This window comes from Muscardinus avellanarius (assembly GCF_963383645.1).
Source record: "Muscardinus avellanarius genome assembly, chromosome: 8".
In the NCBI taxonomy this organism is placed as follows: domain Eukaryota; kingdom Metazoa; phylum Chordata; class Mammalia; order Rodentia; family Gliridae; genus Muscardinus; species Muscardinus avellanarius.
Window position 1 is genome coordinate 44,170,602 of NC_137794.1, and position 26,918 is coordinate 44,197,519.

General features: G+C 40.8%; 3 protein-coding genes across 8 annotated transcripts in view; 1 reads left to right on the plus strand and 2 right to left on the minus strand.

The window, feature by feature from the left end:
• Nucleotides 1-1,055, plus strand: part of ANKRD6 (ankyrin repeat domain 6) — a gene marked incomplete at both ends in the record, with an annotated part of 69,623 nt that extends 68,568 nt beyond the window's left edge. For all 4 annotated transcript variants that reach the window (XM_080699699.1, XM_080699700.1, XM_080699701.1 and 1 more), the window contains one exon: nt 511-1,055. In XM_080699699.1, coding sequence (XP_080555825.1) covers nt 511-1,055 — 545 coding nt within the window. The remainder of the gene's footprint in view (nt 1-510) is intronic.
• Nucleotides 1,056-11,400: 10,345 nt separating this feature from the next.
• Nucleotides 11,401-12,816, minus strand: LYRM2 (LYR motif containing 2; the record flags this gene model as incomplete). The annotated part of the gene is made up of 3 exons (XM_080699942.1): nt 11,401-11,481; nt 12,054-12,194; nt 12,772-12,816. 3 exons carry the CDS (start codon nt 12,814-12,816, stop codon nt 11,401-11,403), a joined length of 267 nt encoding a protein of 88 aa, XP_080556068.1.
• Nucleotides 12,817-18,093: 5,277 nt separating this feature from the next.
• MDN1 (midasin AAA ATPase 1) overlaps nt 18,094-26,918 on the minus strand; it is a gene marked incomplete at both ends in the record, with an annotated part of 175,663 nt that continues 166,838 nt past the window's right edge. For all 3 annotated transcript variants that reach the window (XM_080700327.1, XM_080700326.1, XM_080700325.1), the window contains 5 exons: nt 18,094-18,282; nt 19,384-19,526; nt 22,122-22,185; nt 25,517-25,631; nt 25,737-25,810. In XM_080700327.1, coding sequence (XP_080556453.1) covers nt 18,094-18,282; nt 19,384-19,526; nt 22,122-22,185; nt 25,517-25,631; nt 25,737-25,810 — 585 coding nt within the window. The remainder of the gene's footprint in view (nt 18,283-19,383; nt 19,527-22,121; nt 22,186-25,516; nt 25,632-25,736; nt 25,811-26,918) is intronic.

Sequence of the window (26,918 nt, forward strand, 5' to 3'; positions counted from 1 at the left end):
ATCCCGAGCAAATATTCCTGCTAGGACTAGCCATGGAACTTATTATGGAGCCTTAAATTTAAATTGGAGCTTGGGTTAAGCGATTGGTACACTGTTTTTATGGCCTGCAAATTAGAGAAGGGAGATATTCACTCTTATGGAGAAGCGCCTATTCTATTTTCAGACACTTAGTGAACTGTGTCATCCTTAGGCATCAGGAAACGAGACCCAGAATTTTAGGGTAGATTGAGACAGACTAAAGGAAAAGACAGCATTTTTTTTTTTTTTAAGCCTGGATACTGCCAGTGTGGCTAATACAGAATCCATGAAAGCCCCTACAGGTCAAGATGGTACCCAAGGGACACACGGGGGAAAGGAGGGCCAAAAGCAGGAAGGACACCACAGAGAACCTGTTGCACTGCTGGGTGGAGGCTGAGAAGGTCAGGGTTCCCAGGACACTCAACAAATGCCCACCCACTGCCTGTGTGAACATGAATCTGCCCTGACCATTTTTTCTCCTTCTGAAACCAGGTGTGGACCCATCAGTCGTGACTGCGGGGCCCACAGCGGCTTCTGACAGCTCCTCTCAGGTGGTTAGGCCCAAGGAAAAGACCCTCAACTCCACTGCTGCATCCTCTGACTGTACTGGCTCTCGGCTGAGGAACGTCAAGGTCCAGACGGCCCTGCTGCCTTTGGCTGAGGGGGCCAAGGTCCAGCAGGCTGGACCTTGCGTTAACAGAGGCACCCAGACCAAGAAGTCAGGCAAAAGTGGGCAGACCAGGCATCGGGCCCAGCAGCCGGTGCCAAGCACCACCTGTGGGCAGCTGCCACCAGCAGTGGGCAGTGAACCCACTGCCCCCCACATTCGAGACACCTCTCAAGCCCTGGAGCTCACCCAGTATTTTTTTGAGGCTGTTTCTACCCAGATGGAAAAGTGGTATGAAAGGAAGATTGAAGAGGCACGCAGCCAAGCTAATCAGAAAGCCCAGCAAGACAAGGCCACTCTGAAGGAACACATAAAAAGTTTAGAAGAGGAGCTTGCTAAGCTGAGGACTAAGGTGCAAAAGGAAAATTAGGCCCTGGGAAGTAGAACAAAAGAGCATTCTTGAGGATTTCCAGTTCTGCAGCTACAGAACAGCTATGCCCAAGGAGCCAGTTTTTATGCATATAGGCTTATCTTTAAAAAAAATCACTAATTGTAAAATGTGCCAGGTACAGGCTTCCTATGCCTTGAGGTTATGAGGACTTCTACAGTCAGGCTGAAACCAGGGGAAGCTTGCTTAGTTTCTTGATTCATTACAAACTTGAAACCTCAGTTCAGGTTCATCTGAAGTTCAAAAGCTCAGATTAATCTGGCTATGCTAAAAAGCAGAATGGTGAGAATGATGTATAACCCTAGCCCTAGAATCCAGGATGTGTGAAATAAGTCAAAGCCGGAAAAAAAAAAATCTCTTTTCAACTCAAGTAGTTGTTTATATACATGTATTACACCTGCTGTGCCTAGACAGGAGTGTCTTTCTGTAAGAATTACACCTCTGGGATGTGCTAAACCCTGTTTCTCAAATCTGTAGTTCTCAAAATTCCGAAACTTTAACAAGGTGAACATTTATCCAACAGATTTTGAGAGGAAAGAGATTCTAATGATGTCCCAAGTTCTAATATATCTTAAAATATTTTTTAAAGTCGGGGTTTATTTAAATAATAATCGGAAAACAGCACTAGAAATGGTAACTGAGCTCCAGTAAGAAGAGTTCAACTCCTTTAGATATGGTTTTTGTGTTTTCAGGCCAAAATATTGATTAATCATTTTGAAAACAGATTAGTGGAGAAAACAAAAACTGTCACAATTTACCTGAAGCTTCCACAACTTGTGATCAAACCCAGGTACCTGAGAGTACAGAACTTGAGATTATTAATCTACATTTTATAAAGAATAAGGTAATTTCTTCAGACTATTTAATTTTGAATTGAGTTCTATCATTGAGTTGAGTACTGTTTTATAGTGATAGTACCAAGGTAAACAATTCAACAACTCGGGGTAGACGCCACTGTTCTCCAGCTTCATAGAATGCTGAGGACTAACGTAAGGAAATAGAAACCCAGAAACAAAATTGTCAATGCAGCTTGGTTGTGTGCGTTTCTCTTCCAAGGTCTTGGCCCTTGGAATGTAGAATTATATCCTCCTCCTCAAAATTCCATGTATACATAGAAATTTCAGTTCTGTACCTATCACCACAGAAACTTAGTAACTACTGGCCATAATTGTGAATAAACTGCTGTTCATTGAGCCAAAGAGAAAGTAATGACTTGCTGACATGGGAACATTCTGAAAACTAGTACCAGAGTCCTCTGTCAAGCCTGTAGTTTTAATGAGTCTAGTGACAATCCATGGATATAGACATTCCTTTAAAAAGTTACTCAGTAGATAGATGCCAGTGTTACAGAACCTGACTGTGGAACCGCTCCGGTGTTGCTTCAGGCTGATTTCCTGTGCTTGTGAGCTGTTGTTGGTCCTTAGCTCCTAGGTGGGTGCCATCCCTCTCCGGGACTCTTGCTGGACTGTTCCTGGAGCGGCGCCTCCCCCTTCTCCTCTCCCTATTTGCTCCTAATGCGGACTTACCCAGCTAGATGGTACCTTCAGTTTCCTAAATCTGTTCCCAACAAAATAGCACTAACTTCTGTAGGACGCCGTTCCTCATCTCCTCTGATTTACTGGGAACTGCCTAATGCTCAAAGAAGAGAAGAAATCCTGAGAAGGTCAGTAAGTCATGCTCCAAGCAGGAGTTATTCATTTTATAGTTCCTATTACCTCAAGGTATTCTTGTTGAGAAAGGATGAAAACAATTTTTAAGAGAGCTATCAAGTTTAGGCCAGAGAGTGCTTTGATAGGAACATTCCCATTATATACCTCCTGCCTATCAGAAGCAGGCAACTGAGCACTGTGAACTCGGCGTGTCCATCACACGTCACAGACTTGGAGAGGACCGAGAAAGGTCAAGTGGACCTGGTCTGGCAGAGCTCATCTCTTAGCCCCATGTCTGCTGTGGAAGAGAAAACCAAAAGAGGCAAGAAATAGAATAAACCCAGCAACGACATCTCAAGGCCATTGCGGCAGGGTTTAGCGGTCACCAACGGGGCTAGGTATGCATTTGTTCCTTAATATTGTAAAACACTTAACTGCAAGTCTTGTATTTTTCTTATTCTTTTTTCTCTTGTGCTATTTGCTAAAATGAGCAAATGCCCCAACTGTATTTTCCAAAGAAAGAGAACTATTAATAGTGTATAGCCTGTCATGTGAGTTGTCTCAAAATAAGGCTGAAATTTTCAGTAGCTATGGGGTAAAAAACAAAACAATGTAAAACACAGAAAATTTGTACAGTGGTGTTTTTTTTAAAAAATGTTAGTATATTGTTGCATTGAATATATTAAATACTGGTAATAGATTGAATATATTAGTTCTAATCTCACTTTTGATTTTGGGAGCCCAAAATGAAGTGGTGTTTCAGGTTTATACTTTTTTTTTTAAGTCAGATGTTGATATACTTGAAGCATGTGTTTGTCTATTTAATATTTTTACCACCTTGAATTTGTGTCTCCCCCAAGCATTAAACATTGTTCTCAATACTATGGATCTTAAACTCTTTTTTTGTTTTTATTTATTTATTTTTATTGGTGCACTGTATTCATACATCATAATGGGATAAAAAAATACTTTTGTAGACATACATGCACACATCGCCCAGTCAGCCCCCACCCGATCCCCACCCCGTTCCCTCCCCATCCCTCCTTCCCATGCTTGGCTTAGTGGTTGACATCTAGTATTATAGTAATTTATCCAATATTAACAATGATAATCTCACAGAACAGTTTCATTTGTCTGATACCAAGCTTTTGATGACTTAAAGAAAACATTTCGATATTTATTTTCTTTCTTACCAGAGAATATTTTTTCTTTTTTTTTTAGGTGAAACTATCATACATTTATTTATTTATTTTTCAGAAACAGTCTATCCTAATGTGGAATATGGACTCTAGATACCCAAAACGATCTCACAAAAGAACAAAGCTAGAAGATGTATATTTTCTGATTTCAAACCATATAAAGCTACAATAATTGAAACAGTATAGTACTGTTATAAAGGCAGATATATAAACCATTAGAGTTAAATAAAAGCCTAGAGATAAATTCTTCCATATATTGTCAAGTTATTTTTGACAAGGTTTCCACAAACATTTGGTGGAGGAAATAATAATCTTTTAACTAAATATTGTTGAAAAATAATAATTACATGAAAAAGAATAAAATCGGACCCTTACCTAACACCATATACAAATATTAACTCAAAATAGATAAAAGACCTAAATATAAATCTCAAGACTATAAACTTTTAGAAGAAAATCTGGGTCATAAAACCTCACAACATTGAAATTGGCAGTGATTTCTTGGATATGATTTTTTTTTAAATTAACAGTGTGACTACCTTGTTTAACCTGTATTTTCTTTTTTGTGATACTGGGGGTGCAATTCAAGGGCATTCTACCTGAGCTATACCACCAGCCCTATTTTTAAATTTTGAAACAGGGTCTTATTAAGCTGCAGGGGGCCTTACAAAGTTGCTGAGGCTGCCTGAAACCTGAAATCCTCCTGTCTCGATCTTCTGGGACTGCGGGGTGTGGCCACTATGCCCAGCTTAACCTTTACTTACATTTATTGTGGTCGACTCAATTTTACAGTTCCTGAAAGAGTGCCTTCACCTCACCACATTTTACCTTTGTTTATATAAAAGTGTAATTTGGAGCAAATACATCTGCTTTCTTTTACTAATTTTTTGTGGCACTGGGGGTTGAATCCAGAGCCATTGCACCTCCAAGCTACATCCCAGCCCTATTTTATTTTTATTTTGAAACAGAGTCTTGCTAGGTTGATGAAAGTTTCACTGTTTGCTGAGAATGTCCTCAAACCTGTGATCCTCCTGTCTCAGCCTCCCGCGTACTGGGATTCCAAAGCCGTGCACTACCATACTCAGCTACACATCTGCTTTAAAGTCAAGATCAGGTGAGCTGCGTCAAAACAACTACTGTAAAACAGCAAGATTCCTCAGTGTAATCTTAAATGTTTAAACTATTGAATAAAGGGGGGGAATAGACATCACTTGTATAATTAAATAATACACAGATAATATACTTTCGATAAATTGTTCCTACAGGTGTTTAAATACATTTCTTCTTATGAAATGTGGATTGTGAAAGCCAATCAATTAAATATGACTTAAAACACAAACCAGTTGGAAAAAAAAAAACACAAAAACCTAATGAACCAGTGGGTAGTGGTGCATGCCTGTAATACCAGTACTTGGGAGGCTAAGACAGGAGGACCACAGGTTTGAGGACAGCCTCCAAAGTAGTGAGACTCTCAACAACCTAGTGAGACCCTGTTTCCAAATAAAAATGAAACATAGCTGGGGGTATAGCCCAGAGGTGGAATGCCTCTGGGTTCCATCCTCTGTACCACAAAAAATTAAAATAGAGTTAGGGGTATATCTCAGGTAGAATACCCCTGGGTTCAATACCCAGTACCAAAAAAAAAAAAAAAAAAAAAAAAATCCTTTAGAGTAACTTGTATGACTAAAACTTAATTTGTGAACCTATTAGTAAACCCACGAGACACAAACCAGTATAGCCTTTTATTTGATGTAACTAAGAGTAAAATGATTTGCTGTTCAATAAATGAAGTAGTAAATTTAATCCTAAAAGCCTGATTCAAGCAAGGAAAGAGCCTGTGGTTATTTCTCATTTGGCAGAAGGACAGTTTAGTTTTTATCTTCTTTGGGCCTTATCCTACATAATCCCAATTTTTTTAAAAGGTAGATGTGGCTGCTTGCCTTTGTTTATAAATTATTCCATAGAGATAGTTTAAGTAAGCATGAGTAAGAGTGTCTGCCTGTCTGACTGCAGCCATACACACAGCCAAGAATGTGTCCTGCTGCGGGAATGCTTCTACCATGGATTAAAACGCCACTGGATGGCACTTTTTATTTTTTTTCAGAACTGGGGATGGAACCCAGTGGCATTCTACCTCCAAGCTACACCCGCAGTCCTACTTATTTATTTTGAAACAATGTCTCACTGAGTTGCAGAGGGCCTCACTAGCTGGGGTTGGTGGCAAACCTTCCATCCTCTTATCTCAGCCTCCAAGTACTAGGATTATAAACATGCACTACCATGCCTGGCCTGGATGGCACAATTTAAAAGAAAAAAAAAATATATATATATATATATGTAAACCAATTATTATAAAACAGAAGCAGTTAGAGCGGTCACCACCCCATTTCCCTAACTGCAGTTAGGGTCACATCATGAGAGGGGAGACACGAGGCAGGGCAGAGGGCCTGGGAACAGGAAGAATTAAAGTAGCCATCTGCACCTCCCCTCCTGTGAGGCTGGGGAGGTGAGCAGAAAGGTGAGAGACCGAGGGCCCTGAGCAGCCCACAGACGATCACTCAAATTAAGGATTGAAACTGTGTAAAAGTCACTGGCCCCCCAAAGCCCAAGTCTGAGCAGTCATAAAAGAACAGAAAAGCCGGGCGTGGTGGCGCACGCTTGTAATCCCCGCGCTTGGGAGGCGGAGACAGGAGGATCGCAGGTTCGAAGCCAGCCGCGCTGGCTTAAGAGACCCTGTTTCCAAATAAAAATATAAAATAGGTCTGGGAGTGTAGCCCGGAGGTAGAGGGGTTTCCAGGATCCCCAGTACCACCAAAAAAAAAAAAAAAAAAAAAAAAAAAAAAAAAAAAAAACCTCAAGAAGGCTTAAAAGTACATCCCCCAAGGGCTTCAAGGTCACTCTCTGGGATTTCCTTTTTTTTTTTGGGGGGGGCTGCTTTGTCCTCTATCTTTTCCTAGCTTAAAACTTTCATATTTCTATAAAAATATAAATAAAATGGAGCTTGGAGATAGGATACCTCTGGCTTCAATCTTCAGTAGCCCCCAAAATTTATTATAGTTCAGATAATTAAATATGAACATTCAAGGCAGTGTGGTAGCACATGCTTGTAATCCCAGCGCTTCTGAGACAGGAGGATTGTGCAGGTTTGAAGCCAGCCTCGGCTACTTAGGTTCTCACTAACTTAGACCCTGTTTCCAAATATAAAATAGGTCTGGGGGTGTAGCCTGGAGGTAGAAAGCCCCTAGGTTCCATCCCAGTAGCAAAAAAATAAATATGAACATTCAATTTTTTTCCTTGTGGTACTGGGGATTGAACCCAGGGGCACTCTACCACTGACCTACATCTCCAGACTTCTCCTTCACTTAAAAGGGCCTCACTAAACTGGGCTATTGGTGAAACATGCTTGTAATCCTAGTACTTAGGAAGTTGAGATAGGAGGATCACAGATTAGTGACTAGCTTCCACAATTTAATGAGACCCTGTTCCCAAATAAAATAGGGCTGGGCATGTAGCTTGTAGATAGACTGCCCTTGAGTTCTATTCCCAGTACCACAAAATAAGTTAAAAAAAAATAGGCCTTACTAGAGCTGGGCATGGTGGCACTCACTTGTAATCCCTGCATTTGGGAGGCTGAGACAGGAGGATCTCAGTTCGTGGCCAGACTACTTAGTGAGACCCTTTGCAACTCAGTGAGACCATTTCAAAATAAAAAATAAAAAGAGGGCTGGGGGTGTTGCTCAGAGGCAGAATGCCCTGGGTTCCATCCTCAGTAACACACACACACACAAGAAAATCTTACTAAATTGCCTCGGCTGGCCTTGAATTTGCAATCCTCCTGCCTTGGCCTCCCCAGTGGCTGAGGTTATAGGTGTGTGCCACTACACTGGCTCAAATACCTTACAATTTAGGAACAAAAGTCAGGAGTGGTGGTACATGCTTGTAATCCTAGTACTTTGGAGGCTGAGACAAGAGAAATACCAGTTTGAGGCCAGCGTCAGTAACTTAGTAATGTCCCCCACAACTTAGTAAGACATTGTCTCTAAAAATAAATACAGCTGGGGGTATAGCTCAGAGGCAGAATGCCCCTGGGTTTAACTCTTAGTATTGTGTGCACGTGTGTGTGTGCTTGTATGTGCATGCACACACACACAATTTATGAACAAAATCATTAACTTTTATACAGGAGTACAGGTTACAGGACATACCCAGAAAGATTAATATGGTATCTGATCAAAAATACCAATAGGCCAGGCATGGTGGTGAATACTTGTAATCCCAGCATTCGGGAGGCTGAGACAGGAGGATCGTGGTTCACGGACAGCCTCAGCTATTTAGCAAGGTCCTTTGCAACTCAGTGAGACCCTGTTTCAAAAAATAAAAAGACTAAAAATAGGGCTGGGGGTGTAGCTCAGAGGTAGAATGCCCCTGGATTTCATCCCCAGTACCACACACAACAACAACAATAAAGGTCACTTGATGGTAAATAAAATGAGTTAGTTCCTCCAGTTCTATTCTGGTCAACATCTTAATGACTGTTGTCCCATACTTGAGAAGAAATTGGTAAATGAATCTCTTCTTAGGTTAAAAAACAAGACTTGGCTCACAATTCAGAGATGAAGGTAGAAGAATGGACATTAATTTGGAAAGTAAAAATTCAACTTTGTTTTACCTGCTTTAAAAAATAAAATCAGCCAGGAGTGGTGACACATGCTTGTAATCCTAGTACTTGGGAGGCTGAGACAGGAGGGTTGCAGGTTAGTGGCCAGCCTCAGCTACTCAGTGTGGCTGTTTCCAAATAATAAAAAAATAGGGCTGGGGATGTAGTTCAGAGGTAGAATATTCCTGGGTTCAATCCCCAGTACCGCAAAACAACAAAACCAAACTCCAGTATGTGTGTGTGTGTGTGTGTGTGTGTATGTGTATATATACATATATATATATAAGTATAGATATATATTTACTGCAGTATATATATATATATATATATATATATATATATATATATATATATATATATATATATATATATATATGTGGTACTGGGGTTCCTGGTAACCTGGTAGCCTCCAGGCTACACTCCCAGACCTATTTTTATATGTTTTTAATTTGGAAACAGGGTCTCTTAAGCCAGCAAGACTGGCTTTGAACCTGTGCTATCCTCCTGTCTCCACCTCCCAAGCACAGGGATTACAAGCGTGTGCCACCATGCCTGGCTCCAGTTTATATTTTCTTGGACTTATTTTCAACATGCAAATTTAAACCACAAGTGCTCTTAAAAGCATTCCGTATATCCACTGCTAGGAAGTGTATCACTAAAAGCTGACTTCCCCACTTCATAAAATGACATTTGTTTCAAGATTTTAAGACTAGAAACTGCCTATATTTGTGTATGTATGCCTAACTACGACACAAAATAGTTCCTGAGTGCTCTGTTTAGAAATTGTTCACAAATACTTCTGTCAGATGGTTTTTGTACAAGGTTGACTAGTGTATATCTTATATAAACACCTAAAATTTGGCTCACACAAGCATTCTGAAGTAGTGGATTACTCCCACTGAAGGATATTCAGAAATACTTTGTTGTGAACCCTGGGGCTGAAGGAGGTGGGGGTGGACCCTGGCAGTCATGGTCATCAATGTCTGCACTATCAGTTTGTGCCTTTTTTCTCTCACACAGTCCAGCATTACATCTGGACTGTTACAGTCTGCACAAATTCATCTCCATCTTTCAGGTGGTGGTTATATTCTTGAGATTGCTTCTTAATTTTGTGGTGGATGAACAGAGGACTTCAGTTTGCAGACTGGTAATCCCAGCATATGCCACAGCTTTCACTTTCATATTTTTTACTAGAATTTTATTTTTTGCGGGTCTGGGGATGGAACCCAGGGCATTTGACCTCCGAGCTACACCCCCTGCCTGATTTTTTTATTCTTTATTTTGAAACCGGGCCTCACTAAGTAGCTGAGGCTGTCTGCGAATTGCGATCCTCTGGTCTCAGCCTCCCAGATGCTGGGATTACAAGCATGCGCCACCACACCCAGCTGTATTTTATAAAATTATTATAAACTCTTTTAAAAGTGTCCTAAAGTCAACCTTGGTTCATATATATTTATCTACTTTTTTGTGGTTTTAGAGATTGAACCCAGGGCCTGTGCAGCCACTGAGCTGTATCCCCAGGCTGGTGTATGTATAGATCTCTGATGTATTTTTCAAATTCTCTGATTCTCCTATCACTGGAAAACCTAAAGCATCAGAGATCTTCCTTAATATCTTTCCACATGGATGATAAGGTAATCGTGGAATTTTCATCCAGAGGTTTCAAAAAGCCTTCCCTCTTCTTTTTGGTATTTCAATGTGTACCCTAAGCTCCTCTTTTTCTTTCCAACAGAGATTCCCAGTGGTGGTTTCTTTAGAGATAAGTCCTTTGGCTTTCAAACTATGATGCATCTGAAAAACATACCTCAACAGTCCTGAAGGATGATGCAGAAGGATTTTTCAAGAAAGTTCTAGATTATCTCCTGGGGTCAGTATACCTCCAATCCTTTATCTGATACTTTAACAGCTTTATTAACAGGATTTGATCATATTCATAGTACATTCAGAGTTATGTAACCAATGCCATAATCTACAGGATATTTTTATCATCCCCCAAAGAAACCTCATGCCAATTAGCAAAGTTACTCTCCATTCTGGACATTTCATGTAAGTAGAACCATAGAACAGGTGAGATGTGTTGACTGGGTTCTTTGATTTAACAGTGTTATCAAAGTTCATTCATGTATAGCATGAATCAATCCTTTCTTATCACCAAATATTTTATGAATATACTATATATTATCCATTTATTAGATGATGGCCATTTTTACTCTTTCCACTTTTTGGCTATCGTGGATAATGCTACTATGAACATTCATATCCATGTTTCTTACACACACACGTTTTTTATTATCTTTATTAAAGACTCAGGAGCACAATGCTGAATCATATAGTGACTCCAGTAACCTTTTGAGAAGATCATCGTTGGTTTTCCAAAGTGGTTGCAGATACTTTACATTCCGACCGGCGATGTATGATGACTCCGTTTTCTCCACATCTTCACCAACACTTATGACTTCCATTTCACATTATAGCTACTTAGTGGAAGTGAAGTGCTGGCTCATTTTAATTTTGATTTGCATTTCTCTGATGACTGAGTTGAGCATCTTTTCATGCACCAAGTGGCCATTTGTTAGAACGGTTTTTGCATATTAAAAAACTGCTGACACATCCAGAGACATTTTTAAAACAAATATACTTTTCAGAGCTAAGGCAGTGATTTCAATGTGACTTTCTTTGCTTTCTACAACATACCATGCTCTATCTTCTTCTAATATTTTTTCAAGTAGTATACATATAGTTTGACTTGGCTTTGAGTTGTTCATTGTTAAGTGTAAACTTAATGCATGAAGATTTGAAAATCCTTCAGAATAATGCAATAGTTAAGATTTTGCTAAGGCAAGTGTTTTTTCTAACTCCTTTAGCTGCAGACTGCCTTGAGTAATCATCATCCTGATAGTATCCTGTAGGAAAAAGGAAAATTTGGTCATCACTTTACCTAGTCAAACAAGGTATAATCCTACCATTTTATTTGTTAAGTGCAAGAACAAAGTAGTGAGCTGGCCATGGTGGTGCATACCGGTAATCCTAGTACTTGGGAGGCTGAGTTGGGAGGATTGCAAGTTCAAGGTTAGCCTCAGCAATTTAGCAAGACCCTGTTTCAAAATAAAACAGGCTGTGGTGTAGCTGGTGGGCTGGGAGTGTCACTCAGTGGTGTAGAACATGGGATTGACAGACATAAACCATGGGCTCAATCCCATCATCCTTAACTGCCCCCAACACTCAAAACAAAAATCCATTAGTTGGAATGACTGCGTATTAGGAAAGCCAAAAGCTAGTGGTACTTCATACAAGCCAGGTGATGCTACTACTGTATAGATTCAGCAACTAAAACTTACAAAGTATCACTTGAGTGCAAAATCTGCACCATTACAATGATCAAGACATACCATTTCTGTGACATTTATACTCCAAGATGATTGCTAAACTGTTTTTTAAGCCCACCAATCAACTCCCACCGCGATCATGTTCTCACCTCCTCTGTGGCACTTTTATTTCTTTTAAATTCTTCTCTTGCCCAGTCCTTCAGGTATTTGCGATCAGAATCATTTGGAACTTGCCGAATTGCTTGCAACAGCCTTCTGTACAGAAGAAGAACTTGTTGCCTTCTCATGAACTGTGCAAGGGAGGGGGAAATGGCAGTTAGAACTGCACAAATCACCAGCTCTATCAAACCAAACTGTAAGTAGACAATGTCTCTGGTCCTCGACTTTAAAAAGAACAAAGAAAAAAAATTAATAACGCGGCAAGAAGGAAGCTCGGTTGGACGTTTGCTTTACTCTTGTCAAATAGAAGAATCTTTAAAATCTAGAGCTCACTCCCTTTCTAAGCAGGAAAACGGTTGCGCATCTCGCAGAAGCTGTAAGAGTAACACTTTCCCTAAATGAACGCATTTGTTAAGTTCCTTAAGTAATCTAATTTCTTCTTGACCATAACTTAGTACAACAGAGCACTCTTTGCCATAGCAACCAAGGCTTCAGTCTGGGAGCCTAGAGATAAGCCTGGCCCTCCGGTCCAGGCAGGAAGCCCCGCCCCCAGGGCCTGGGCCAATCAGAGACTGTACGCGCGGGGTCAAGACCCCCCCCAAGGCCCACCCCGCCCTGAGATCATTACCCGAGTCCCACTCGGAGAACAGAATGGAACATAGAGAAGCTCAGAGCGTGGGACGCTGCTCTAGAGAGAACTGCTAGTACCTGCTTTAGTGTCAGCGTCGCTGGAGGCAAGCGAGAAGAAACCATTTCCGTCAACCGGGCGCTGGGCCGGAGCCTCAGTGCGCAGGAGCGGAAGTGAGGTCAGCGGCCGGGGCGGGGCGAGCGCGGTTTCCCGAGAGACGGCGTGCGGGTTGTGCGTGAGTGCTGGAGTGCGGTCTCAGCTGCAGTCTGGGCTAGGAGTTTCCGCTTAGTCTGAGTTTTTTCAAAGGTTGAATGGGATTAACAATTTCTGCGTCATAAAGTTGTGACAGCGAAGGCAGAATGGAACAGTTTTTGGCCTGTGATGTGGTTAAGAATTTATCAAGCCAGGCGTGGTGGCGCACGCTTGTAATCCCAGTACTGGGAGGCTGAGACAGGAGGATTGCAGGTTCGTGGCCAGCCTCTGTAAGTTAGTGAGGCTCTCTGCAACTTCGTGAGACTGTTTCAAAATAAAAGAACAAAATAGAGCCGAGGGTGTATCTTGGAGGTAGAATGCCCCTGGGTTCCATCCCTAATGCCAAAATACAAATATCAAGTGGCGGCTGGGCGTGGTGGCGCCCCTCGCTCTTGTAAACCCAGTACTTGAGTTTAAAACACGGGGATCAAAAAATGAAGGGCAGCCGCAGCAATTAGCGAGACTCTCAGCACCTCAGTGAGTCCCTGTTTCAAAACAGTAAAGCCGGGCATGGTGGCGCACGCTTTTAATCCGAGCATTTGGGAGGCTGAGACCGGAGGATCGCGTCTTGCGGACAGTCTCAGGTACTGAGGCCCTCCACAACTTAGACCTTCTTTCAAAATAAAGAATAAAAAATAGGGCAGGGACTGTAGCTAGGAGGTCGAATGCCTCTGGATTCCAGACCTGCAAAAACAAAACAACAGTAAAATAAGGCCGCGAGTGTGGCTTGGAGGTAGAATGCCCCAGGCTCAATCCCCAATACCGGGGGAAAAAAGCGGAAAAGAAATTGTTCTTGAAGAGGGGGAGGATTATTGTACTCTTTTCTAGCCTCTTTGATGTGGATGTCTATAACGGAAAAGACGACAGTTTGACTTGTGTGTGCGCGGATGTGTATATGGCACTGGGGTTTGAATGCTGAAACGTTTTACCTCAGAGATCCACCCCCAGCCTGATTTTTCTTTGAAACAAGGTCTCAATAAATTGCAGAGGCGGATCTTACAAGTTGCTGAGGCTGGCTGCAAACGTGTTTCAACCTCCCAAGTACTGGGATTAGGAGCGTGCTGGATCCCTGTAATGTGACTTCTTTTTGAGGTTTATGCCCTGTACGTTTTTTGGAGGAATTGGAATAGAGGGACATTCTAACCTTCGAGCTATATACACCACCAGGCCTTTTAATTTTGACACAGGTCTAGCTCAGTTGTTGAGGCTGGCCTAAACCTGGCATCACTCGTCTCAGCCTCCAAAGTATTGGAGTTACAGGTGTACACCACACCTGGCAGTGTCCTGTACTTTTTTTTTCTCATTCTTTTCCCATTTTCTTAGAGTGGTTGTCATCATCATGATTTGTAACAAGACTTTTAAATGTTTGCCCTATTAGGATTTTAAGCATTTTCATCACTATCAACAAGAAACTGAACGCTCCCACATTTCAGTCTTTTACAGCCTCCCAGTTTTTTTTTTTTTTACCCAACAACACCAACACATCCTTAAGTTATACATCAATTAGTGAGACTAGAGCATGTGTGTGTGTGTGTGTGTGTGTGTGTGTGTGTGTGTGTGTGTTACTGGGGATGGAACTCGGGCATTCTATCTCCAAGCGTCACCCCCAGCCCTATTTTTAATTCTTTGAAACAGGGTCTCACTGAATTGCAGAGGGACTAAGTAGCTGAGGCTGCCTTCAAACCGAGATCCTCCTCAGACTCCCAAATGCTGAATTACAAGCATATGCCACCACTCCAGGCTTAGTGCATCTTTGACATATTATTTCCCAAATAGTACAGAATTAAAGTAAAACCCAAAATGATCCAGCTACCCTTTTACTGAGCATTTGCTCAGTACTTTGCCTGTCGATATTCTGGTGCTCCCTTTTCCTGTGTTCTAGCTACTTCTGGCCATTTTTCTCATTTGTGAAGTGAATAATATCCACCTCACAGTGGATCATATGTATCTAGAACAGGCCCTAGCACATGTAAGAACTCCTTTTAGTTTACTTTACCATGCATTGTATGAGTGATACTATTTTTCAGATTTTGCCTATGGAGCTCCAACAATTCATTGCTGATATTTTTCATTTTCCTAAGCATCTGTTGGCTTTTAAAATTATACTGATTCTGTGAATTGTCTGATCATGACTTACGACCATTTATGCCAGTCAGGACTTTTATTCTGGTTTTTCATGAGCTGTATGTTCTATTTAATACATACTTTTGTCTTTTAAGATTCCAGTTTCATTTTCCTTTCAGACTCTGCAACTTTTTTTAATTCTTAAATATTTACTCCATCTAGCCAGGCATTGTGGCACACGCTTATAATCCCAGCATTTGGGAGGCTGAGACAGGAGGATTATGCAGGTTTGAAGCCAGGCTCAGCTACTTAGGCCCTTTGCAACTCAGTGAGACCCTGTTTCAAGATAAAGAATAAAAAAAATAGGGCTGGGCATGTCGCTCAGAGGTAGAATGCCCCTGGGTTTCATCCCCAGTAGTGGGGGGGGGGGTAAAATTTTACTCCATCTAGAATCTTTTAAGTTTATAGTATAATGTGGATCCAAGTTCTTTTCTAGCCACTAGGCTGTAAGTTCATCACCATTTATCAAATTCCCTTTCCAGGGCTTTTGATCATATGGTAAATTCTTTTAGAATCTAAAAAATCTGTCAGTTTTGTTTTAAGCTAATATCATGACTTTAATTTTCATTTTCTTTCAATATGTTACATTTTATTACCTGGCCGGACTCTAGTTTCTTGTAAAAATCTATTAGTGTTTTATATGACCCTTAGAAATGTTTTGTATAGAGCCGGGCATGGTGGTGCATGCTTGTAATCCCTACATTCGGGAGGCTGAGACCAAAGGATTGCAGTTATGGACAACCTCAGCTACATAGGTCCTTGTCCACAACTTAGTGAGATCCTTCCTGTTTCAAAACAAAGAATATAAAATATGGCAGGGGGTGTAGCTCGGAGGTCGAATTCCCATGGATTCCATCCCCAGACCTGCCAAAAAAATTTTTTTGTGTATAATAGCCCTCCAAATTGTCTTAGGATCTTTATTAGAAATTTGAGTTGGTGTTGAGTCTATTAATATGAAGAGACATTTTTATACTTTTTTGCTTCCAGAAATAATTCACTCATACTAGGCACTGGTAATACCTGTCATGAAAGACTGTCCTCAAAGACTCATATATGGGGCAGGAAAATATGTAAGCTCAGAGCTCATTTTCCCCAGAGGACCTATTTGAGGTGGGTGTCAGAAGGCAAAATAGGCAAGGTCCTAGACAGCACATGGAACACATGGCCATGTTTGCAAACAGTATGGCTGTTAGAGTGGTCAACTTGAATGGGGAATTCTCAAGAATGAACAGGTTTGTGATGGAATAACACTGGCATTTTGGACATGATGCATTTGAAGGGTGTCAGTCACCCAAGTAGAGCTCCAGCAGACATCCAAGTAGGTGTCGGTGATGGTCCTGTAAGACTGTTACTACCTAGTGAGGTCATAGCTGTCATAGTTTGCAAGTATCATGGACTATACTTACACAATGGAAACAATGCCACATTCCTTAGAATGTGCCCTTTAAATGACACATTGCTGTAGTTGAGAATGCCAAAGAGTTGCCTTATTGGCCCTCTCAGTAGATACTCTGGCTGGCCTTTTGTTTAGATGATGGCTGATTCTGTGGGAGTGGCAAAGTTGTCTAACTTGAGGTTATTATAAGTATGTGAAACATTTGTGTTCTGCTCACTTTCTAAATGTCAGAATTTAGCTGGGCATGGTGGCGCATACTTGTAAAACCCAGAACTTGGGAGGCTGAGACAGGAGGATTGCAGGTTCATAGCCAGTCTCAGCAACTTAGTGAGACTTTGTTTTGAAATAAAAACTGTAAAAGCACACCTTTTATAATTTTCTGCCATATTCTACTAAGAATGACCAGATTACCCCAACAGTGGCATATATTTTAATAGTTTTCAGAATATAAGCTGCATAGCTTTTTAGAATAAAAAATAATGATGTTTTCAGATACATGCTTTAGAACACTTGGTTAAACAACAAGCAATCTGTGTCTTTGATGACCACCATATAAGGGTGGCAGACTTCACAGTGTAACTTGAAAACAGACATGGAGATAGATGATTATATTATGGCATGTTGCCTACAAAAGAACATTCTGATAGAAAATTAAATAGGACATAGCACACAGTTTCAAGTATTCAAGCACTGCTTTCTGGCCAAGTAAAAACTGCCTAAAAACTGTTGATGTGTTTTGACTAAGAAAACAATTTAGATGTAATTGCTTAGTTCTTGTGGACACAGCATTTCTTTTGTAGAATGAGACTGGCTCAGTCTAGCTTGAAAGCAGTGTGAGGAATGATTCTTCCCCTTAGCTGTTAAGGAAAGGAAAACAAAACTAAAGAAATAAATTACTACAACCACAGGGACTATGGCACTGAGAGAACGAAATAAACAAAGGGAAAATCATTTTTCCATCATTGCATAGTCTCCCGAAGCAGCAAAAGTGATGTAGGACATTGACAAGCCACTTCATTTTTATGTAGCTCAAATGATGCTGATTCCTTGTGTTCCCCAAATGTCCAATTTCTTCATAAGAACACATACAGCATAGGCCTCCTGCTAAAAGATGTTAGTTCTTTTTACAATAAACCTAAGAAAATGCACTCAGGCTCTCCAGAAAACTGTAGCCATCTTGACCTTATGAAACTTTTAGGTCCACACTGTGGGCTTGCCAGGACAGAGCTTAAAGCAGGATCACAAAGGCAGCTCCGTTTAGTCCTTTGTTTAAAGGCCTGGCGCAGTCCAGTCCTATGGAAGCAGCTCAAAAGGCATCCAGGGCTCCTGCCAGGAGGAAGCAGGTGGCTGGGCTGGGGCGGGGGGAGGAGGGCGTAGCTCCCTAGTGAGGAGAGGGGTGCACAGCTTAGCTCCAGGCTTGTTATAAGGACCTAAACCCAGGTAGAGCCAGGAGCCTAAGAACTTGTGCTAAGCTTGGAAACCATGCTGTAAGATAAAAATATACATTGCAAAGAAATATAGCTGTTGGATGATCCACTCAAAACAGTTGTCCATAGGGAGCATCTAAGGTAAGATGTGTGACGTTCTGACAGTGGTTAAAACAGTCTCACTTTGGACTGCTCTTTTGGTTCTATGGGTGATCAGAGGCTGCTACTAACTCAAACCACTGCCTGAGGGCATCACTCAGGGTCTCAGGAAGTGCATTCACATCTCGAAGAATGATGTAGAAGGGGAAGGGGAACTCCTCCATGTAGGATCGGATTTCAGGCATCTCTCCAGGTCCTTTGAAGATTGGTACTTTAATGTCCAAGATAGAATCCTGTCAACAAAAGACAAAAAAACAAAACAAAACAAAAAAACCCCTAAGCATCCTTGCTAGTTTTACTGTTGATAATTTTTTAGTCTGTGTTTTTTTTTCCCAGAATTCTCATTAAGAAACAGATCTCAGCCGGGCATGGTGGCGCACGCTTGTAATCCCCACTCTTGGGAGTCGGAGACAGGAGGATCGCACAGGTTTGAAGCCAGCCTCGCTGGCTTAAGAGACCCTGTTTCCAAATAAAAATGTATAAAAAATAGGCCTAGAAGTGTAGCCCGGAGGCAGAAGGGTTTCCAGGAACCGCGGTACCACCACTAAAAACTCTTTTTGTGTGCCCCTTCCAGAAGAATGGACACTATGGGGAGGAGAGTAATAAGCAACAAAGTCTGCTCTCTGAAGAATGGCATCTTTGTTCTCTGCCTGGATAATTCCCATTAAACCATCATCCTGCTATCACAGCATTAACATGACCTAAATGATGGTCTCCCCAAGAACAGCACTGCTCTGTGGACATATTTTACTAAGCTGCTAATGCTTCCTACTGTGCGGCATGCTGCTCAGACAGTGTGGGAGGGGCTGGTCTCGATTTAAAGGTAGCCAGGGCTGCAGTCTGTTGTACAGGGCAATTATGACCCAGAGGATGGTTTCTGTGGTCTGTGTGGACCCTGGCTTTCCCATTCATCACCTGTAACCTTTCTATGTTGCAGTCCTTCACTGTAAAGTGGGAAGAATGATCCTATCTTTGTTTTTGAATACTAAGAAAATATAAAGGTGCATAGACTGGTCCATGACAGAATACCATCTATGCTAGGAATTCTCAATATGATGGGGCTACCCAAGCTGTATTTTATTTTTTATATATATATATATATTTGTGGATCTAGGGATGGAACCCAGGGGCATTTGACCTCTGAGCTACACTCCCTGCCCTAGTTTGTATTCTTTATTTTGAAACAGGGTCTCCTAAGTTGCAGAGGGCCTCACTAAGTAGCTGAGGCTGTCTGCGATCTCAGCCTCCCAAATGTTCCAAGCTATATTTTAGATAAAACAGGTTGAAAGGAATCTCTTTATCTCCAGAAAATGTGGCTTTCTGCAGTCACTTACCCTTGAATTAGGGTTGTCCAACACAACAAAAATGACAAAGATGTTAGCATTCTGGGCAGCTTGAACCGCTGCCAGAACTCTCTCTTTGCCCTCGAGGAAAAGACCTCGTCCATCAGAGACGATCAGAAGGAGTTGTGCAGTTTCTGTAGAATACATGAGAGGAAGGAAGGGAATGAAATACAAATTTTAGTACATGCTTTCCCTGTATTACAGGGAAAACATCTCTGAAACCAATGAATTCTAGGCACATACAAAAGGGGCTTTCATTAGAAGAAATGAGCCATACTAAGCTACTGTGCGTATGTTAGATTTCCCGTAATGCTTCATAAAATGTCACTTGGACAGCAACATCTATAAAATTAACATGCTTATGGCTGTAAACTATAAGGTTGACAGCACTGAGTAGGCCCAAAGAGAAGCCTGGGAAGTTATCTTCAAATTTCAGTTGTCATTTATGTAAATTTCAGTATGCCATTTTTTTTCTTTTTCTTTTTTGCGATACTGGGCATAGAACCCAGGGGCATTCTACCTCCAAGTTACACCCCCAGCCCTATGTTTTATTCTTTATTTTTGAAATAGGGTCTCATTAAGTTGTGGAGCGCCTAAGTAGCTGAGGCTGTCCGTGAATCTCGATCCTCCTGTCTCAGCCTCCTGAATGCTAGGATTACAAGCGTGTGCCAGCACGCCTGGCTTATCATGTTAAATTTTTTTTGTCAATTTCTTATACTTATTTTTTCCCCCAGTACTGGGGATTAAACCCAGGGGCATTCTACCTCCAAGCTACATCCCCAGTCTTATTTTTTATTTTGAAATAGGGTCTAAGTAACTGAGGCTGGCTATGAATCTGGGATTTTCTTTTCTCAGCCTCCCAAGTACTGGGATTACAAGTGTGTACCACTATGCCCAGCTTATTTTTATTTCTTGATACTGACTCATTTAAGCAAAAAGTTAAATAGAAAGAAACCATTAATAACAAAGAAAATGTATTGCTGGGCGTGGTGGTACACGCTTGTAATCCGAGTACTTGAGAGGTCGAGACAGGAGGATCGCACAAGTTTGAAGCCAGCCTCAGCTACTTAGTGAGACCCTGTTTCTAAATAAATTATAAAATAGGACTGGGATGTAGCCAGGAAGTAGAAAGCCCCTGAGTTCCACTCCCCAGCACCACAACATCAAAGTCTTAAAACTCTAGGCCCAAACTGGGTCTGGTGGTGCACACTTGTAATCCCAGCATTTGGGAGGCTGAGACAGGAGGACTGTGGTTCGTGGACAGCCTCCAGTACTCAGTGAGGCCCTTTGCAACACAGTGAGACCCTGTTTCAAAATAAAGAATAAAAAAGAGGACAGGGGGTGTAACTCGGGAGGTAGAATACCCCCGAGTTCCATCTCTAGTTCCGCAAAAAAAAAAAAAAAAAAAAAAAAAAACCACCACAGACCAGGCGTGGTGGTGCATACTTGTAATCCCAGCATTTGGGAGGCTAAGCCCAGAGAATCGAGGTTGAGAGACAGCCTCAGCTACTTATTGAGGCCCTCCGCAACTTAGTGAGACCCTGTTTCAAAATAAAGAATAATAATAAAAAAAAAAGGGCAGGGGGTATAGCTTAAACGTCAAATGCCCCTGGGTTCCACCCCCAGACCCACAAACAAATAAAAACTCTAGGCCCAACATTTCCAGTTGAAAATTATATGCTTAAGCATGGGCTGTCTTTCTTTGTCAGTGAAGTTTGGCAAGTGTTGAAAAGATTCTATTTCTGCATGATAGTATCAGGACTGAGAACTACAGTTTTAAGAATATAAGTAGATAAGAGGTTGGTGTGTTTAGCCAGACACTGGAGCACTTATTTGTGATCACAGTATAGAAGGACTGTAGGTTTGAGGTCAGCCATAGCAATTTAGTGAAACCTCATTTCAAAATAAACTTAAGAAGTATGTTTAAGCCGGGTGTGGTGGTGTATACTTGTAATCCCAGCATTTGGGAGGCTGAGACAGGAGGATTGTGGTTCTTGGATAGCCTCAGCTACTACTTAGTAAGGCTCTCTGCAGCTCAGTAAGACCCTGTTACAAAATAAAGAATTAAAAATAGGGCTGGGGGTATAGCTTGGAGGTAAAATGCTACTGGGTTCCATCCCTTGAACTGCAAAAAAAATAAATAAATAAAAATTTAAAAAAGTATGTTTAAGCCCTAAAATAATTGTGTTGGATCAGCTGGTTTTTAAAATTATGTCCTCCTCAGTCTTCCCCTACTATAATATTAGAGAATGGTTTTTATATTTAATTCCACATATCTTGTTCTTTTTATAACTGAATTCAGTCTACCATGTAAGTTTATAAGCTTCATGATTATGTGCTCAATAGAAATTTCTGAACGCATACTATTTAAAAACTTCTATAAATGCCCAATGGCCTTCCATCTGTTTATGTCTTTTCTGTAGAGTGTGTGTATATATATCTGGTAGTACTGGGGGTGGAACCCAGGGGCTTTTCTACCTCCGGGCTATACTCCCAGACCTATTTTATACTTTATTTGCAAACAGGGTCATATTAGGTTGCTGAGAGCCTCACTAAGTAGCTGAGGCTGGCATTGAGCCTGTGCGATCCTCCTGTCTCAGCCTCCCAAGCGCGGGGATTACAAGCGTGCACCACCACGCCCAGCTGAGTATATATTTTCAAAGAGTGATGAGTACAATAAGTGAAGCAAAGAGTTTGCAAATATAGAGAAAAGAAAGAGTGCAGCTCACCTGGAATGATATTTTGTGAGAGTTGTTGAGCAGCTGCAAACATGCTGGCTACAGACTCTAGGAACTAAACCAGACACAGATAATTAGAAAACTACTTTCCACTGTCATAGCAGCTAAAATGACTTGTACAATTGATTAACAGATAACTATTTTAGATCTAACAAGCAATTGGTTTATCCCTTCTAGCCACTGGAGCATAAGACGGGTGATCTTTGTGTAACATGGCATTTACCCTTGAAACAGGCATTCTCTATCACAGACAAGATGGTCACTAGTGAGTCACTCCACTAGTGCTTACAAGGCACCTCAAAGGAAAAGAATTACTTCTGGGGGGATCAGAAGTCAATAAATAATATGAACTAAACAGCTGTCTTTTTCAAGAAAAATAAAATAACTGAGCAAAAAATAAGGCTAATTTATAGTGGGAACTAGAACAAACTATTACCTCCTGCTTTTCTATCATTCTGAATAAATCACTCGCTTTATTTCACATTAGAAGTCTAAATAGGAGCATGAGTAAGACTTGACCAACTTGATAGGGTACAAGGAGATAAATTTATTTTTCCTGAGACTTCTGGGAAGATGGCGACGGAGAAAAGCGGCGCTTACGAGCCCCGCTAACAACCAATCTCTATTACTACAAAATCAGCACCTTTCATAGTCAGAAAACACCATCAGCAGAGAAACAAAAAATGTAATTACAAGGGACAGAGAAAAAGAGAGCTAGAAAAACGAGACTCCAGAAAGAAACCAGACGGCAGTGATGCGGCCGGAGCCGCGGCGCGGAACGGTGGGCACCATCTTCCCTTGAGCACCAGGCCCCAGAGAGGAGGGGACTCAAACGGAGCTCAGAGCCACTGAGGAGATACGCTGGCCTCACAGCCGAGGACGCAGCAGCAGCGGTGAGTTCATCGGACAGCACCAGACCAACGCACTGGCGGACAGCGAGCCGAGGTAAGCTGCTGCGGAACAGCCGGGCGGGATTCAGCAGATTTTTTGGCACAGGGAGCATCTAAAGCTCCCAGTGGCTGGGCTCAGCACACCCTGCAGACTCAGCAGAGCAAAAACCAGAGAAGAAATACGCCAGCCTCACGGCCGAGGGTGTGGCAGCAGCACCATATTGCCACCAGCGGCAACAGCAGCGAATCCACCGAGTGCACTACAGCTCCATCGGCGCACTCATCAACAGTAAGTCAAATTGCCGGCCACAGAGGAGAAATCCCAGTACTGCACTCCCAGAGACTTGACCCAGTGGGGGAGTGGCGGTGGCAGAGATATCACACCATAGGAGAACAACCAACCTGGCACCCCCCAGGGTCTAAAGCAGCCTCATTTGACTCCCTGGTTCTGAGACTCTGCGATACAACCTAATAAAGGAGTAGTGGGGACTGAGATCCAGAGCACTTTAAGTGAAGTCTTAGTGACCCAAGGGAAGAATCCAGAGAAGGCACAAACTTCTGAAATCATGGGAAAGAGGAATAACAATGGAGCAATGAATGCCCACAACCCCACAACATCAGAACCTGATAAAACAGAAATTCAGAGATTTCTAGAAGATCAAATCAGGAAAATAACTGTAGAAATAATAGAGCTGTTTCGAAAAGAATTCAGAGAGAGCCAAAAAGAGATAAAGGGTGTAATTAATGAAGTAAAGGCCTCAATTCAAAGTACAAGCAACCAATTAGACCACATGGAGAATAGAATCTCGCTCTTAGATGATGATCACTCCAAAAATGAACGCATAGTTTCTAATCTAGAAAAAAAATATCCGACAGCAGGAATCTGATATTGAAGAAATATGGGCCCATTTTAAGAGAGCTAACCTAAGAATAATTGGAATAGAGGAGGGAAAAGAAGGTGAAACCAAAGGGATCAACAATCTCTTCAAGGAAGTAATAGCAGAAAATTTTCCAAACATAGAGCAAACATAGAGGTCGATACACAGGTCCAGGAAACTTACAGAACTCCCTTTAGACAGGATTGGAGAAGAGGATCCCCCACGCCACATAATTGTCAAAATGACTAATGTGGAAGCCAAGCAGAGAATCTTAAAGGCAACAAAAACAAAGGGTCAAGTGACATTCAGAGGCAAACCAATTGGAATCACTCCAGACTTCCCAAACCAAGTCAGGAGAGCCAGAAGGGCTTGGAGTAACATATTCCAAACTCTGAAAGAAAACAACTACCAGCCAAAAATTTCCTACCCAGCAAAACTTTCTATCAAATTAGATGGGGAAATAAGAAGCTTCCATGACAAACAGAAACTGAAGGAATTTATGTCTTCCAAACCAGCACTAGAGAAAATACTCAGAGATTAACTACAAAGAAGAATTAGGTAACACACACCAGAACCAGAGAAACAAGATTTTCCATCCAACAGACAACTAAGATTGGTTATCTTTGGAGATTCATTATTTATGTTAGTCTTTTACATATCTCTAAATTGTATTGTTTGCTTTGATTGTTGCTAATTTTTAGGATTGGAATATTAATATACCTTCAGATATAGCATTTGGAAGTATTTTATCCCATTCTATCAGTAACTTTTAACTCTGTTTACATTGTCTTTGGATATACAATATTTTTTTTTAATTCTTAGGGAGTTTGTTTACCCTTCTGTTGCCTGTACCATTGAAATCATATCCAAGAAATCACCGCCAATTCCAATGTTGTGAGGTTTAATGACCCAGATTTTCTTCTAAAAGTTTATAGTCTTAAGATTTATATTTAGGTCTTTTATCTATTTTGAGTTAATATTTGTATATGGTGTTAGGTAAGGGTCCAATTTTATTCTTTTTCATGTAATTATTATTTTTCAACAATATTTAGTCAAAAGATTATTATTTCCTCCACTAAATGTTTGTGGAAATCTTGTCAAAAATAACTTGGCAATATATGGAAGAATTTATCTCTAGGCTTTTATTTAACTCCAGTGGTTTATATATCTGCCTTGATAACAGTACTACACTGTTTTGATTATTGTAGCTTTATATGGTTTGAAATCAGAAAATATACATCTTCTAGCTCTGTTCTTTTTCGAGATCGTTTTGGGTGTCTAGAGTCCATATTCCATATTAGGATAGATTTTTTTTCTGAAAAATAAATAAAGTATGAGAGTTTCACCTTAAAAAAATATATTTTTCCAAAATGTCCCAAACTGCTCAGAATAATGGTTAGCCAGAAAATCAATGTTGCTAAGTCAAATGATATTTGAGAAACTGAGAAAGTCACTTTGGTTTATAATGGATTCCAAGGAAACTTCTATTCTAGTAGCATAAAGGCTGAGGTTTAGGACTATTATGGACTTTCAATTCTAGATACCTTAAATACCCTATTATGCATTTTCAATACCAGCATAAGAATTGTGTGAAAGACATTCGGCTTCACCAACATACCTGAGCAATCTTGGTTTTCTTTTGTTGGAATCTGCAGAGCCGTAGAATCTGGGACCCTGAATAGTCACTGAACGGTTCATGGAATGGGTGTAATAGTTTTACTGATTCTCCAAAACTTGAGAGAAAAACCCAAATACAATTGAAGTTATTTTTTGCCACACGATCAAAATAACAACACTTTGAAAAGGGCTTTCTCTGTGGAATTAAAAAGCAATCTTACCTGCACACTGCAATCTGACCCACTTCCAGGAGGGTCAGAGCATTCCCAATCACGGCCAATGATTCAAATGCAAGCTATGAAATAGAAATAATTTTGTTATGGCACACAGATGAATATTACTGAGGCTATTCATATTCATAACCAAGCTAGACACGTTAGTGGTCTTAGGCCTTCCTTGGTACCACAAACACTCAAAACCCAGAATCCATTTAACTGGTGGGAATGGTCTGTTCTAGATATCATCTAATGAAAGTGATTGAGAAACATGGTCCATAAATTAATTTTTCTTTCCTTTTTGGGGGGCCTTATATAAAAGGTAACTTTTTGAGTAACAATTTAGAAATCCATTTAAAGTTCATGCTGAAGTGTATTCACTCAAGTCATCCCTCTATGCCACTCTGGCATGGGGTTGTATTTCTATTTTCTGTATTTCTATCTTTTTTTTAATAAACTTCTTTAAATCAAAATAAATGAATAAATAAATAAAGTTCATGCTGAGCATGGTGGTGCATGCTTGTAATAGCAGAATTCTGGAGGCTGAGACAAGAGGATCACAGTTCATGGACAGCCTAAGATACTTAGTGAGGCCCTTTGCAACTCAGTGAGATCCTGTTTCAAAATAAAAGAATAAAAAGATAGGGCTGGGGGTGTAGCTCAGAGGTAGAATGCCCGAGTTCCATCCCCAGTACTAAAGGAAAAAAAAAAAAGTTCATGAGTAAGCTGGATGCAAGGGCGCATGCCTGTAATCAAAGTAACTGGAAGGCTGAGATGGAAGGATTGTAGGTTCGAGGCCAGCACACAGTAACTTGATGTGACCCTGTTTGAAAATAAAGTAGGGCTGGGGATGTAGCTGAGAGGTAAAATGCCCATGGGTTCAATCGCTAGTATCAGAAAAAAGTAAAAAATAAAACTCATGAGTAAAATCAGAATGTAGAATTATAAATTTTATTACTACCTGAACAAATGACAGCATAGTTTTAAAATTTTGTGTAAGAACTAAATGTTCTACATACATTATTTCATTTAATCTTCATAACTCCACGAGGTATTACTATAATCTTTATTTTTCAGAAAATGAAGCTGACACTGAAGAAGTAAATTAAATTACCCAAAATGTGATAGCATGGAGCGGTTACACTTTAGACTGCTCACTGGCTTCAGATATTGAGTGTTGTGCACAAT